The 16,251-nt window shown below is 38.4% G+C and overlaps 1 protein-coding gene across 5 annotated transcripts in view; it reads left to right on the plus strand.

Annotated features, from left to right (window-relative positions):
* DYNC2H1 (dynein cytoplasmic 2 heavy chain 1) overlaps window positions 1–16,251 on the plus strand; it is a 359,230-nt gene that overhangs the window by 1,437 nt on the left and 341,542 nt on the right. For all 5 annotated transcript variants that reach the window (XR_005601173.1, XR_005601157.1, XM_039546469.1 and 2 more), the window contains exons 2-10: window positions 430–600; window positions 1,729–1,864; window positions 2,222–2,340; window positions 3,399–3,543; window positions 5,216–5,448; window positions 5,775–5,909; window positions 6,005–6,118; window positions 6,295–6,406; window positions 6,930–7,054. Coding sequence is in view for 3 of the 5 variants with exons in the window: in XM_039546469.1 (XP_039402403.1) it covers window positions 430–600; window positions 1,729–1,864; window positions 2,222–2,340; window positions 3,399–3,543; window positions 5,216–5,448; window positions 5,775–5,909; window positions 6,005–6,118; window positions 6,295–6,406; window positions 6,930–7,054 (1,290 nt within the window). In the remaining 2 variants the exon portion in view is untranslated. The remainder of the gene's footprint in view (window positions 1–429; window positions 601–1,728; window positions 1,865–2,221; window positions 2,341–3,398; window positions 3,544–5,215; window positions 5,449–5,774; window positions 5,910–6,004; window positions 6,119–6,294; window positions 6,407–6,929; window positions 7,055–16,251) is intronic.

A 16,251-nucleotide genomic window follows, 5' to 3' on the forward strand; every position in this document is an offset into this window, starting at 1 on the left:
ACACTTGCACTCCACCTACTTGACACTGGAAGGTAGGGGCGTGTACTTTTCAATGCCAGCATAGTATAAATAAAATGGCAACTTGATATTAGAACTGGTTGTGGATTTTTTGACAAAATATTTTTTTATTCACTCAAACCATTTTTGGCCCAGCTGTATTTATAATGCAGAGGCCATTTTAAGTATTTGATTTTGTATTACATTTCAGATTCCTATTCAGCCCAATATAAATAGCACATGAAGTTTTGAATTTATTACAAATCAGATATGAACAGAATGTCACAAGTCAAGTAACATGACATTTTGTCATTAATTATTTTCTTACTCTAAATTGTATAGAAAGTGCATTTTGGGGGAAAAACATCTTGTGATTTGCAGTTTCTTTCTTTCTTTTTTTCTTTGAACCTTGTGGTTTTTTTATCATTATAGGTTGAAGCTGGTGATTCAAAAGATAAAGTATTGGTATTCTTTAAGCTGCGACCTGATGTTATTACAGAAGATAATCTTCATAGTAATATTCTTGTGTCATCTATGTTAGATTCACCTATTAATACACTTTATCAAGCAGTACGGCAGGTATTTGCACCAGTATTATTAAAGGTGAATAATATACCATTAGATATTTTTATACATTAAAATGTGTACTTACAGATTACTTTCCTTTCTTTTAATTATAAATCTTCCCCATCCCATGTTAATTGTTCTCTGAGATTTATTGTAATTTGCTTTTCTGTTAGCTTTAAAATTAAAATATTTACAGAGGTTAAGGAATGAACAATTTATTTCATTTTCAAGTTAAAGGAGGCACCTTACAGCAACCTCTACATAAGTCTGTGCCATTTTTTCAAATGTGTATCAGATATTGGTTCAACTTCAGTGGCAGGACTGCACAAACCAGTATAGCTATTTTATATGGTAAATAGGTGTGCTGGATTCCTAAACTGACTTATTTGACTATGTTTTCCATTGTGCTGATGGGTTTTGCCTGCTTAAATTCCACCATGTGTCAATAGGAGAGTTGATCACAGAGGGCTAAATTCTGAGAGTTTTGCTTAATTGAGGAATGCAGAATTTAGCACAGGGATTGAAGAGGGTAGCAGTGTATCTTACATGTGAAAATGTAAAAGCTAACCCGAGGATCTTCTAAAATGATATCTCCTTTTCTTATTTTGTGATAAGGAAGATATTTGCTTTATTCAGTTTTTCACAAACAAAAGAAAATCATGGCTACATTTCTTTATCTTAGCAAAAGAAATTTCAGTGTTTCATAGTTTCCAAGCTCCTGTTTATTTTCTGTCATACTCTTAAAGTGATTCCAGAGGATCACAATAACCTTCATTATTCATTTTAACTAGTAATTTTCAGCACAGGAGTAAATTCCATACCTGGTTGTCTTAATAGAGAATGATGAAAGAATATCTGTTTGCAGCATCTTTTTGCAAATATTAATTCATGTCTTGCAATCAGTTTTTGAGCTATAAGGCCATGTTGAAATCAGTAAGGAGTTTTTTTCAAAAAAATATTGGCATGATATGGTTCAATGTTTTGATTTGTCCAACCTGTAAAAGAATAAGATGCCCTTCCCTGAACTTAAGGTACATTCCCTGTTCTCTTCCCCCATCAGATTAATAATTATTATTAATCAATTATTTATTTTTGAAAAAACAGATAATAGAAAATGATAAAGAGTCCTAACATGATTTCTGTTGCTCGGAATCTTTGTTGTAGGATGAGAAGTGGAGTAGGGAGTTTGATCCCAAACTCCAGAGCCTTCTGAGTGAGTTAGAGATTGGTTTGGGCACTGTCCTCAGAAGATCAGATCCTAATTACTCAGGAACCAAATTCCGTGAAGATGACGTGCGCGGTGTGTACCACAATTATTTCTTTTACAACACTATTTAAATTAAAAATTGAATATTTCATTTGATTTGTGAATTCATGTCTCTATCACTGTGATGTGAGTGGTAAAACAGAATGGACCTTGAAAGGTTGTGAATACTCTTATGAGTTAGGAATTGAAGGCACCCACTGTCTATCAGGATTGAGTGTATGGTGCCTTAATATTAAGCTGATATCACACCTAGATCCAAAAGTTGAAGCAGAGTTATATAACCCAAAAGTAAAATTTTCCATTTTGAAGTGTGTTTTGCCTAAAGATATTTTGTTGTTATGCATTGTATCTGACTAATGTATTTAAGTGCTTTCTGTTTTGTATTTGCAGCAATACTTACACCAAATGATGAGTTTCAGTTCTGGATAGAGCGTGCTCATCGTGGAAGTAAATTATGTAGCAAAGAGAGAGCCTCTCATTTTAAAGATCTGTTTGAAGCAATTGCAAGAGTATGTTTTTTCTTTTATTTATTCAGTGATGTATTTATATCAAACTTAGTAAAGAATGTACTCAGCTTGTGAAATTGTATGAGATGTTCAGAAGTACAAAATCTTGGGCAAAATTCTTCTTGCAGTTTCTCTTCTGCATTTCACACTGACTTTAGTGGGGGTTGCTCAAGTTTGATTCAGAGCAGAATATGGCCCCTTCAATCCTAAAATTAGTCTTAAAGAGATTAATAAAGGAATGGTAAGAAGATTGTCAGCTGAAAATGGGATGATGATAGTTTATTTTTTTTTATTATTTAACACACAAGATAAGTGTTCTCAAACTTTTGTACTGGTGACCCCTTTCATATAGCAAGCCTCTGAGTGTGACCACCCCCCTTATGAATTAAAAATACTTTTAAATATATTTAACACCATTATAAATGCTCGAGGCAAAGTGGGGTTTGGCATGGAAGCTAACAGCTCACAATGCCCCACATAATAACTTCATGACCCCGGAGGGGTCCCGACCCTCAGTTTGAGAACCCCTGCCGACAAGATGATGATTGTTGACTCTGCCCTGCAAAGTATTAAGCACTTGAATCATTTTACTCACATGAATAGTCCCACAGAAGTCAGTGAGACTATTCACATGAATAAAGTTACTCACATCCTTATTTTTTTGCAGGATTGTCCCTTATATTTTTAAGTGTTAAAATAAAGACCTGACATATCTGTAAACAAGAAAATGCCTCACTTAACAACAGGGCTGGCTCCAGGCACCAGCATAGCAAGCAGGTGCTTGGGGCGGCCACTCTGGAGAGGGGCGGCACGTCCAGGTATTCGGCAGCAATTCGGCGGAGGGTCCCTCGCTCCCGCTTGGAGCGAAGGACCTTCTGCTGAATTGCCTCAGATCGTGATTGTGGCTTTTTTTTTTTTTTTTTTTCCGGCTGCTTCGGGCGGCAAAACCCCTGGAGCCGGCCCTGGTTAACAAACATATTTGAATATATTCTAAAGAATTTAAATATTTCTAATCCATCAGTAGCACAATCATGTTATTTTAAAATGTATTTTATTTCTAGGATTATTACAATTTGGATAGTCTCTCTTTATTTGAAGTTGTGGACTTAGTGGAGACTACTCGGGATACTGTTGACGATGTATGGAGACAAACAGAACACGATCCCTTTCCACAGCCACGCATGCAAAATCTTTTGGATGTCATAGGTAAAGCTGCGGGTAGAAATGATCATACATTTTCAAATCAACAGGCCTGGATAACTTACACCCAGGAGACTTAAAGGAACTAGCTGAGGAGCTCTCTGAACCACTAATGTTAATTTTAACAAACCTTGGAAAATTGGGGAATATCCAAAGGATTGGAGGACTGGCAAAATAGCTCCACCATTTAAAAAGAGTAAAACCCATGGAACTGTTGATTGATTAATCTGACGTCATTCCCAGACAAAATAATCTGGACTATCAACAAAGAATTGGAGGCTAAAAATATAATTAATACCAGTCAATATGTTTTCCTGATAAGTAGGTATTGTCAGACCTGTTATCTTGGCAACTGTGTTGATATAGTATACTTGGATTTCTCCAAGGCATTTGACTCAGTATCACATGAAATTTTGACTGAAAAACTTGCATTATTTGGAACCAGTGGGGCACACGTTGGATGGATTAAAACCAGCTCTCAAAATGTGGTTTTTAATGGGGAGACATCAGTGAGCAGGGCTATTTCTAGTGGGGTCCCTCAGGGATAAGTTCTTGGTCCAATGCTAATCTAAATCTTTGATAAAAAATATTGAAGATGATATAAAATCTTTACTGGTAAACTTTACAGATGGCATGAAGACTGGGGTAGTAAATCAGGAGAAAGGTTATGGTTACAGAGTTATCTGAGTCTGCTTAAATGGTCACAGTCCAACAAAATGCATTTTAAAACAGCTAAATGCAAGGTAATACATCTGGGAGCAAAGAATGAAGGCAATATCTGCAGGATGGGAGAATGTTTTGGAAAGCAGTGAAGGACTTAGAGAGCATTGTGGATGTCCATATCACCGTGAGTTGTTAGTGCAATACTGTGGCAAAAAGGGCTGTTGTGATCATTGGTTTTATAAACAGGAGAATATCAAGTAGAAATAGGGAAGTGGCCTTGCCTCTGTACACACAGCATTGGTAAGACCAGTACTAGACTACTCTGTTCAGTTCTCCACACTTCAAGAAAGAGGTGGAAATATTGGGGAGTCTTACAAAAAAAGGCATAACATGATCCATTGGGTAGAAGTTGAAGTTAGGCAAATTCAGCCTTGAAATAAGTCTCAGTTTCCTAACTGTCAGGCTGATTCAACACTGGAACAACTTATCCGGGGAGGTGGTGGACTCACCATTGCTTGGAATCCTTGAAATGAGATTAGATATATTTCTAAAATGTGTGGTTTAATTCAGCTTCTGGGAAAAAATCTATAGCCTGTGCATATAGGGGTCAGGCTGGATGGTCATGGTGGTCTCTTTTGGCCTGGCAGTCTATGAATCCTCATTTCATTCCTCCCTTCATAGGCCATGGTGAGGATGGGAAGCTCTGCATTGTCCTCAACATAATCATAACACATGCAACTGTGCATTAAGACTTTTATTTTTAAATATATTGTCTTGCACAGTGTGTATATAATTTAATTTATTAAGGATTCCAGTTCTGTAGCTCTTACTCGTGAGCGAAGGATTGCAGAATCAGGCCCTAAGTGAATAGTAGTTTATGAGATTTGCATTTAGTATCAAAATATCTCTTCAATAGCTTTTAAAAATGTAAATGCACAGTGGTGTGGAATATAAAGAGAGGATTTTAAACATACTTGTTATATTTGGGTGTGTGTATGTTTTTGTGCTGTTTTAGGTGGCTCTCTTGGTAGGTTTGTTCAGAAAAAAATGGGAACTTTGAATCTGTGGGAGGATGCTTTTCACATTGTGAAAGAAAATCTGAAGGCTGGTATCCTGATTTGTGAACAGTGGGTAGCTGCCTGTGATCACCTAACGGGACAACTATGGCAACGGTATACACCACATCTATGGAAAAGTGAGAAATATGTTCCCGAATCATTAGACAAACTTGGCAAACGTCTTGATGAGGTATCCATTTGGTGAACTTTGATTTGTTTTTGTTGGAAACAAAACCTCAGAGGATTTTTTTTAGTTGTAAATAAAACTGTAATATTTTCTCGTCATTTTTATAATCAGAGCATGGTTTAATACACATATTTGGGTTCAATGTTTATTTGACTTTAGCTCATTGCTAGGGAAGTATTATTTGTGATGGGGTGGTATGGAACAGATGGGGGAGTTTGTGCTGTGTATTGCATTTCTTGCTTTTAATGTAAGTTATGTGCCCAGGCATCGTAATAATGGGCACATAAAAATCCCATTACAATAAATGAAATATTACTTTTTTGTTTTAGGTGCTGACTATTAGAACACTTCATGAAAAACTTGCATATTTTTTACCAGTCGGGGAACAACAAACATCGCACCTTGCTCAGGTGTTTGAACCCTTTGCTGGCCTGAATCCTGTGCACTATAACCCCTACACAGAGGTATAATGTTTATTTTTTTTCTATACATAACTTCTGTGACTTTATTGTGAGTATTAACATATCTCAAACTAACACAGCTGTTCATTATCCCCCAGCCTTTATGGAGAGCTGCAGTGTCTCAGTATGAGAGAATTGTTGCACCAGTGGAACAGAAAATAGCAAGCAAATTGAAAACATTTATTTCAGAAATTCAAGACAGTCCGCAACAGGTAAAAATATTTTTATATCACAAAGGCTTTACTATGTATCAGGTTGCAGAATTCTCAAATAGTTATTTTAAGACAAATGATCACATATAGGATTTATGAACAGTGGTGCCTAAGAATGTGTTTCATTTTATTGAGTAGAAATAATCTTTTTTTCTTTACATTATTTCTTATGCTAGCTGCTTCAAGCATTTCAGAAATATAAGGAACTGGTAAAACGCCCAAGCATTAGCAAAGAGTTGCTTTTGGAAAGGGAAACTTTGCTAGCAAGACTTCAGGACTCTGTCAAAGGTAAAAGTATATCATAGACAATTCAAAATCAATTTGGAAATGTTTTAATATCTACTTTGTCTCTTTTCTTTTGGGAGTAGTATTTTGCAACAATTTTTTTTTTGTGTGTGTAAAAGTCTAGTACAGGGATAGGCAACCTATGGCATGGGTGCCGAAGGCAGCACGCGAGCTGATTTTCAGTGGCACTCACACTGCCCAGGTCCTGGCCACTGTTCCGGGGGGCTCTCATTTAAAACTAAATTAAAATGCAATCTTCTTAAACATTTTAAAAACCTTATTTACTTTACATACAACAATTATTTAGTTATATATTATAGACTTATAGAAAGAGACTTTCTAAAAACATTAAAATGTATTACTGGCACGCGAAACCTTAAATTAGAGTGAATAAATGAAGACTCAGCACACCACTTCCAAAAGGTTGCCGACGCCTGGTCTAGTATGTTGTTTGTAGCTATAATTCATTATTGCTTACTGGTTTTGTTGCTTTGTGGGTCTAACATGAACAGTTTGTTTGATACAGATTTTCGAACAGACTTTGAAGCTCGATGCCATGGTGTTCCTGGTGATGTATCTGGGCCACTTTCAGGAAAAAATCTTTCTGAAGTTGTCAATAATATTGTTTGGGTGCGGCAGCTGCAGTTGAAGGTAATAGTTTAAATTCTTGTTGAGACACTGCATACTGACTTCCAAGTAAAAAATGTGGCATAAAAGACCTCAAAGGTACTCAACATCTGCAACACTCGTTGATTTCACTGGAGTTAAAGGTTCATAGCTCCTCTTCAGTAGGACTCTTGCTAAATAGTTTTTATGCAACATGCAAAAATTATGTCTTGGATAAATAATTCATTGAAAAACTTCTTATGTTAAACAAGGTTTATTACAAAATATTTTAGAGTATTACAAAAACTGGGGAAGACTAGAATTCTACAGCAGTGGTAGACACTCTGGCTCAGATTGCTTCCTCAAGTATGCACATGTGGTTCCCATAAAAGGCTTACAATGAGCCAGACTGTGACCCACTTACTCTCAGTAGCGAGTAGTAACTCATGAGTAGTTCTTCAGAAATCAGTTGTATTTCTCATGTGAATAAGTGCTCACCAGTGCAAGCAAGGGGTTCCCAGTATCATATTAAAAAGCAGAATTGTTAGTTCTTTGTACTAAAGTCAGGGTGCTGTACATTAGTGTTTTCTGTTTCACAACAAGATGGGTTAAAGGTATTTGCTCAGTTATAATTCTCTGCCTTTGATTAGTTTGTATTCAAACAATAATATCAAACAATATCTGTGCCTTGCTACCATCACATTTATAATTTGTTATATAAATGGGTTTCTGAGATTAAAGAAATGCATGTGAGGTGTTCAATATGTAACATATTTAAGTGTGTGGAATAAGTAAAAGACAGATAGAAATGAATTAATTGAATGGAAAGATTTGTACAGATTCATACACTAGATTCACATGTCGTGATGAATTTGACTTTAGAGTAAATATTTCAGGATTTTAGACAGTCTAAAATCCAACTCAGAAGGTAACATCAGCTATAACATATGCACCATCACTTCTTTATACATACACTTATGTTTGTGCCAATGGCATACTTTTGGTTTTTGAGAAAGGCTTATTTGCTCTGCTTTCCTTCTAAAAATACCAGAGGCATTTTAGTATTTTAAACTTTTTACTTAAATTGCAGTTTGTGACAGAGTTATGAGAATAGGCACATTTTTTTAAACATAAAAAGGTATTTTTAAAAGTGATTTGGAAAAAAGTGTTCAGACCCTCTGAATATTTCCTTATGCTTTTGGCACTCAGTTGAAATTCATCTTCTCATTTTCTTAAGATCCTGGGAGAAACACTGCTTCCTAATATATTTGACTGTATAATAGAGACCTCATTCTGGCTTACAAAGGTGAATCTATCAACATAATTATCTTGAGAGAGAGAGAGAGAGAGAATTTATAATGATTTACCAAATTCAGATTAACCAAAGCTTTGTATTGTAATCTTCTTTGTGCTGCAGGTCCCCCAAGTCCAGGGCACACTAACTAACAAGGCACCAGCTGGCTTCAAAGAGGCTGTGTTCTATTCTAACCAAAAAGCACAGTAAAGAGGATGCTAGATAGCTTTTTGGACTATTCAGTTGTAGATCTGCTGGTCTGTCTCCCCCAACCCAAGAAGGACTCATGCCACACCCAAAAGTATTCAGGTCCTGCCTTCAGGGCAATTTTTTTTATTAAAATAAAAAAACTTGCGAAGTAACACAATTTTTCAAGTATCAGAGGGGTAGCCATGTTAGTCTGGATCTGTAAAAGCAGCAAAGAATCCTGTGGCACCTTATAGACTAACAGACATTTTGCAGCATGAGCTTTCGTGGGTGAATATCCACTTCGTTGGATGCAACGACAAAGTGGGTATTCACCCACGAAAGCTCATGCTGCAAAACGTCTGTTAGTCTATAAGGTGCCACAGGATTCTTTGCTGCTTTTACAATTTTTCAAGTGTCCTCTGCATAGTGTCATTCCTGGGACTTTTTCCTATTAGTGCAGCAAGATGGTAGAAGCTTCTAGTAGCAGTGCCGCTCAGGTGCCCATGCTCCCCCATCCTCCCTGTTTGGCGCTTGAGGGCATTCTAAGAGAATGAATATATAGGAGCTGTGGTGCCACTGCAGCCTCAGTTCTTTCCAACAGCAGCAGCGAAAGGATATGAACCATTGGATCTCAAAGATGTATTGACTGATAGTGCCTTCATATTAGTTCATTGCTGTTAGTAGTTAATAGTTTTTATAGTTAGTAGTCTATACTTTAGTTTTAGGATAAATTAGGCCAGATTTAGATTATATCATAGTTTTAAGGTATAGTTTTATAGTTCAGTATGGATGATCCCATTATGAAGAAACATGGGTTCAGGTGGTGCACATCTTTCTCAGAACTCCTCTTTGCATCTGACATACATGTTCAGTGTCTAAAGTGTTTGGGGGAGAACCTTTTCCCAGCATATTGTGCTACCTGTAATACTTTCATACCTTGGACCCAGAAGGAAAGACAAAATAGACTTCTGGCCCAGTACTTAATTTTTAATGAAAGAGGTACTGGGGCTCAAGTGATTTTTTACATTCATAACTGATGCAGCAAGCCCAGAGATGCTGGAGCTATGAACCCTCAAGCCTAGTGGTGCCAGTGCTCAGCCCTGGCAAGCCCTGGCACAAATTAAGCACTGTTCAGGCCCTTTTATTACAGGAGGTTTTGTCTGTCAAGCCTCTGGGATCTGAGAACTCTGACGGATCTGAAAATAAGGATAGTAGGTCTGAATCAGCTCTGAGTACATCTAGATCCAAGAAAATTGCAACAATGAAGTCTTTCATCTTGGCACTGAGCTCCAGTTCCAGATTGGTGGATCTGACTGTTCTTAAGCCTTTGGATCTGACTCCAAAATCAATACATTTATTATTAATTGTGGAACTCGTTTCAGACAGTCATCCTAAGGGTCCAAATAACTTATTGGAACTGGCTGCCTTGTTTCAGAGGAAACGGAAGGCTAAATTAAAACATATCCCTGGGGTAGTTCATTAGACTGTTCACATGCGAATCTGAGACCAAAGGATAGTAAATCTGTAGATCCATTCTAGAGATACGGATCCGAAGGAAAGGTCATCAGATCTGAACACATCAGTTCAGCAGCATACTTAAACTGTCATGGTACAGATTCACATCTACTAATGGATCTGGCTATTTCTCATGGTTCTTGTGATAAAAGACTGAGATGGGACACCAAACATGGAGATTCTCCAGTATCTCTTCCACCACCGAAGATTCCAACTGTAAGAAGAGATTTGTTACCATGCTACATGACCCAGATCTTCACAGCGGTCATTTCACCTGCTGTTTCAGTATTGGATCTGGGATGGGATCTGCAATCAGATATAGAGCTGGATCCAACAAGCAAGACTATGATCTGACCATTTACAGATGAGAATTTCCCTTCATGGCACCCTATGTTCCAAACAAGGTATGTGAGACAGGTTTGGGGTGACTGGCAGGATTGGCATATATTGCCTTGGATGCCTGGGACATATTGGCCAACTTCTACTTACCACTATCACTCCAGGAAGCATGAATCTTCATACCCACTACATCTTTCACTGGAACTGATGGATCTGAGAGTTGCGGATCTGAGGGATAAGGATCCGACACTTAGAGAATGTTCCCTATCCTTACCACAGGAGACAGTGAGGAGGCGCATCAGACAACATTTCCTCTACAGGAATTTCAACAACAAGAAATGGAAAATGTGGATGTAGCTACAGCATTTTCTCCTTCTGAGGACACAGTTCAGTTTCATAAGCTAGTGGATAGGATGGCATCAACTTTAATATTACATGAGTAGCTTTGAAAGAAGCCACATGTGACATTGCACTCCATATGCTTTATGAAAATATGCTTGGAATGTGAATATAATGTAACTGGAATATGCTTTATGGAAAAGATCTCTTGTAAGGTATCATTCCAAACCTTATAATCTACTGAGTGTGTTCATCCTATTTGTATATATGTATATTCTTGTATCTGAAGCTAGAAATATAAAGTATTACTCTGAAGTCCTATTGTAACTATGCAAAGTGTGGCCCATTAATGGTGGCTTGGAAACTTGATGGCTCCCATTAACTAGGACAATTGGCTCTGTTTACTTGTAAGCCTTCCTGTATATGTGGATGCCAGCCAGTAAGTAATGAAGTCTCACAGGATATGTGAACATGTCACATAATACTGGAATCCATCTTAAATCTGGTGCTTTTCCATTTAGAAGGAAGGGTGGGAACCCAGAGACAAAGGATTCCCGCCTTGTGCCAAAGATATAAAAGGGGGTGGAACAGAACAAAGGAGGCTGCCAGTCATGAGAAATCCCCTAGTTACCACCTGATCTGGAACTAATAAGAACTTTTCCAGGGGAAAGGATTGGGCCCAGACTAGGAAGGAGTCTAGTCTGTGAAAGAAGCATATTGGAACATCTCTGAGATTTACCTGTATACAGTTTATTAATGTATTAAGCTTAGACTTGTGTGTGTTGTTTTATTTTTCTTGGTAACTTACTTTGTGCTGTCTGTTATTTCTTGAAACCACTTAAATCCTACTTTTCATTCTTAATAAAATCACTTTTGTTTATTATTGAACCCAGAGTAAATGATTAATACCTGGGTGAGCGAACAGCTGTGCATATCTCTCTATCAGTATTATAGAGCATGGACAATTTATAAGTTTACCCTGTATAAGCTTTATACAGAGCAAAACAGATTTATTTGGGGTTTGGATCCCATTGGGAACTGGGTGTCTGGGTGCTGGAGAAAGGTGACTTGCTGAGCAGTTTTTGGTTAAAGTCTGCAGCTTTGGGGGCGTGGACCAGACCTGGGTCTGTGTTGCAGCAGACTAGTGTGTCTGGCTCAACAAGGAAGGGTTCTAGAGTCCCAAGCTGGCAGTGGAAAACAGGCTCAGAGGTAATTCCAGCACCTCAGGTGACAGTCCCAAGGGGGTCTCTGTGACTGAACCCGTCACACCACACATCCAATATTTTGTGTTCTATTGCAAAGAATAAGATGTGATTGCCTATACTTTAAGGTCTCTGGCAACCAGCAAAATCTTCTGGTCAAATCCATCTTCATTTCAGTCAGTTTAAAAAATTATGCCAGATCCCACAGGAAGGGTTTTTCTGTTTTCATGTGCACCCTCAAACCAATTCTCTTGTGGGAGCAGCATCAGGTCAAAGATCCAGGTCAGGTCTTTAGCACGTGACTCCTTATCACAAAGAAGGAAGAAAGTTGGACTCTCTAAGAATAAGTTTTTGGTCGATATCAAGCAGTAATTGCCAGATATCAGTTTCACGTGTGGGAGAAGATTTGTCTTAACCAATAACCTCCCAGAGGACCAGAGGAGATTAACAGCTCTCATTATGAAAGGGCAACTTGTGGCAAAACATGTCCTTAGGCCATCATTTGATGTTTTTGACACCGCATGAAGATCTGTGGTTTTAGTGATCACTCTCCACAGACATGCATGGCTACAGTCCTCATATTTGCCTATGGAAAGAAAGACAAAAACGAGGATTTACTTTCTGAAGGAGATGGATTATTTTTGGTGCAAAAACTGATCAAATGATGGAGAAAATGAAGGATATAAGCTCACCTGTGAGATCTTTGGGGTTACTACCTCTTTATCGTAGAAAGACATCTGTATTTATCTTCAGCTATCATAGACAATACCTTCCATCTTCTTTCCCTTCTTCTTCTTAAACCTCTGAGAGGCAGCCTTATTATCAACACTGAAAACAGACATCCTCTAAAATGCAGGAGAGGAAAAAATCCCACAAGCCCAGGACAAGGATGAAGAACTCCTTGATTACATCTTTCTTGCCTAATATCAGCCTGCAGATTTGATGTGATGAATGAAAACTTCATACCAATTTCAATAAATACTACCCATATTTTCAGAAACTGTCTCTCTCATTAGTACAGTGCACTGTCAAATATCACCTCAGACAGATGGGTTTTAGATAAAATAAAAGCATGCTACACCATCCAATTCAAATTCCTTGCTCCATGCAACTCCTCTCACTTTCCTTATATAAGAACAACCATCCTGGGTCAGATCCAAGGTCCATAAAATAGAATCGTAGGACTGGAAGGGACTTTGAGAGGTCTTCAGGTCCAGTCCCCTGCACTCAAGGCAGGACTAAGTATTATATCTATCTCAGTATCTTATCTTCCGACTATGGCCAATGTCAGATGTTTCGGAGGGAATGAACAGAACAGGCAATCATCAAGTGATCCATCTGCTGTCCACTATCTTTTCAGGGACTGTTTTGATGAGAACTTCCTTTAGATTCCAGGCGCAAGGGATTTCACTCCTGGTATTTTCTAATCCCCTAAAAAGAATGGAGGCCTCAGACCAATTCTACACCTCAGAGCTTTAATTATGGCATTAATTATTCCCTCCCTGTCCACTTTTGAATTGGTTTGGTGATCTCAATCTCAAAGATTCATCTTTCAGGAAGACCCTTACATTGAAAATATTTCTGCTTTTCTGTTGGTTCAGACCATTTCCAGTACAGAGTCCTACTGTTTGGCCTTTCAACCACACCCAAAGTCTTTACCAAATGCATGGCTCTGGTAGCAGCATATCTCAGAAGACAGGCATTTTTTTGTATTTCTGTACTGAGACAATTGGCTTCTGAAGGCTCCCTCAAAAGAAGAATTACAGAAAGCCATTTTGGTCACTCATTCTTTATGTGGAACCTTTGGTCTTCTCGTAAACTAAAAAGAGTCTCTTCTCACACTGTCAAAAGATTCCATTCATTGGTGTGATTCTCAACTCCATAAAAGGAAGAGGTTTTAAAAATTAAAAACTACCATATGCTTCAATATCCCTGTGAAAAGGTAGTTTATCTAATGGCATCCATGACCTATGTGACTCCATATGCCAGGCTCAGAATGAGACCTCCTCAGCACTGACTACTAAGGAACTTCAGACCCATTATGAACAGTATGCAAAAAGTACTCACTGTTCTGAAGGTTTTTATCTCTCTAAGATGGTGACTGGAACCTCAAAATGTCCTCAAGGGAGTTTTGTTCAACCCACCTTCTCCTTTTTTAATAATACATACACGGGGGGGAGCACATCTTTGCAATTTGTACATTCAAGGCCTTTGGAACAACAAAGAATCTCTGTTGCACATAAATGTATTCAAGACTGAGGGCAGTCTGACTCAGAGCAGCATACCATAATCATGTAATTGTCAAATCTGTTTTTATGTATATGCTGGTTAAGAACTTTTTGAAAGGACGTTGAACCTGTGTCCCCCTGTGTGAAACCCTGTTCCTCCGTGGAATCGGAATTTAGTTTTGATTCAACTCGTCGCAACCATTTTAACCTATAGTGAGCTACTCTTTGTTCCATTTATTTGTGAAGATGGCCTTTATAATAGCAGTTACTTCAGTCAGAAGAATTAGTGAACCACATGCATTGGTGATAGAGCGCCCTTTTAGTACTTTTTGTAAGGACAAAATGGTTGTGATGGGTTCCTCATGGTGCAATCTGGAACTGGGATACTGCAGAGACCTCTGGCTTACCAACTTGGGCTCCCTCTCATACTGATATGTTGTGACAAGCTGCAAACCTCTCCCAAGTACTGCACTCACACAGACACCCACAGGCAGGGACACACCCAGCTGAGTTATTTGAATGCTTCTCATGAAGCAGCAACAGAGAGGCTCCAGCCAATTTCCCACAGCTCCCCATCTTAGGACTCCAGAGCCGTACTACTGTCCTACTTTGATCAGAAGTCTGAGAAGTGTAAGTTTGTAACCCAGTCTACCCTCCCATGCCCCCGATGTGTAGAAGACATGCACCAGCTTTTGGTCCTGAGCTGAGGTTTCCCAAGCACTTCAAGCAAGATATACGGTTTTAGGTAAAATATAGAACAGGTTTATTTACTACAGAAAGATAGATTTTAAGTGGTTATAAGTGGTAGGCATAAAAGAACACAGATGGTCACCAAAGAAAATAAAAATGTGCATTCAATCTATATTCTATAAACTAAACCGGATTGAATCAGGCACTATTCTCACCCCACTGGATGTTATAGTCCTTAATGCGCAGACTTCCCTCCTGAAGTCTGGACAAGACTCCTCAGATGATCTTAATCTTCTTGGCATCCCGGTTGTTTCCAATGTAGGTGGTTAGAGGAGAAAGGGCCCTGTCTGCTTCAACTGTCCTTTATTTTATACCCTTGGCCTATGTACCTGGCAGACACTATCCTAGGCATGTCCTGGTGGGCTTTGCTGAGTCACAGTGAAAGATCAGTTCCCTTTGTGTGGTGCTTGCATAGTTGAGTCACACAGTTGATTAATGTGAGGTCAGCACCCCACCTGGGCAGGGATCTTTTGCATGCCACTAGCAAACTTCAGCATATTTCAATAACAACCATATAGCACAATCTCATAACTTTTTATACACATTAATGATATGCATACTGAGACAGAACAAGCAGTTTCATCAGATCATGACCTTTCATATGATACCTTACACTGCATGCTTTATATGATATATCACAACCATATATGAATAATGAATATGGGGGTTACAGGGTGTCATTGTGAGGTACAGTGGTTCTTAGGCCACACCCTACATTTTTTCTTAAAATAGTTTCTGAGATTCATGTAAATCAAACTATTAATATACTGGTGTTCTTTCCAAAGCCTCATTCATCTAAAAGGGAGGCCAGGTTACATTTGTTGGATGTCAAGATAGTACTATCATACTACTTAGATAGAAGAAGACTTAAAACTCTTTGTTCTAAGTTATTTGTTTCGTATGCTGGTAACTCAAAGGGAAAAACATTTCATCTCAGTTCCTGTCTAGGTGGGTTAGACAGTGCATTGAAGAGTGTTATAGTCTGAGGAGCTTCTCTTCCCATTCCTACTCTGCTTAGAGTTCATTCTACTAGGGCAGTAGCTATATCTACAGCTTTTATAAACACATTCCCTTGAGATATGCAAAGCTGCTAGGTGGATTCCTATTCACACATTTGCAAAGCCTTGCACTTTTGATATGGCATCCAAGTTGGATGCCCAGTTTCGTAGAGCATTACTCTAATCTCTGTTTAATTAGAACTCTGCACCCCTCCATCCAATTTACTCTACTGCTTGCCAAACTACCCCAAGAGTGCGAATATGCAGAGAATACTCAAAGAAGAAATTAAGGTTACCTGTTTGTAACCAGAGTTCTTTGAGATGGACTCTGCAAATTCATAGCCCCTCCACCTTCTCCACTCCTCCAGAGTCCAAATTAAAATATCAG

The sequence above is a fragment of the Mauremys reevesii genome, linkage group 1 (genome assembly GCF_016161935.1).
Source record: "Mauremys reevesii isolate NIE-2019 linkage group 1, ASM1616193v1, whole genome shotgun sequence".
NCBI lineage: Eukaryota > Metazoa > Chordata > Testudines > Geoemydidae > Mauremys > Mauremys reevesii.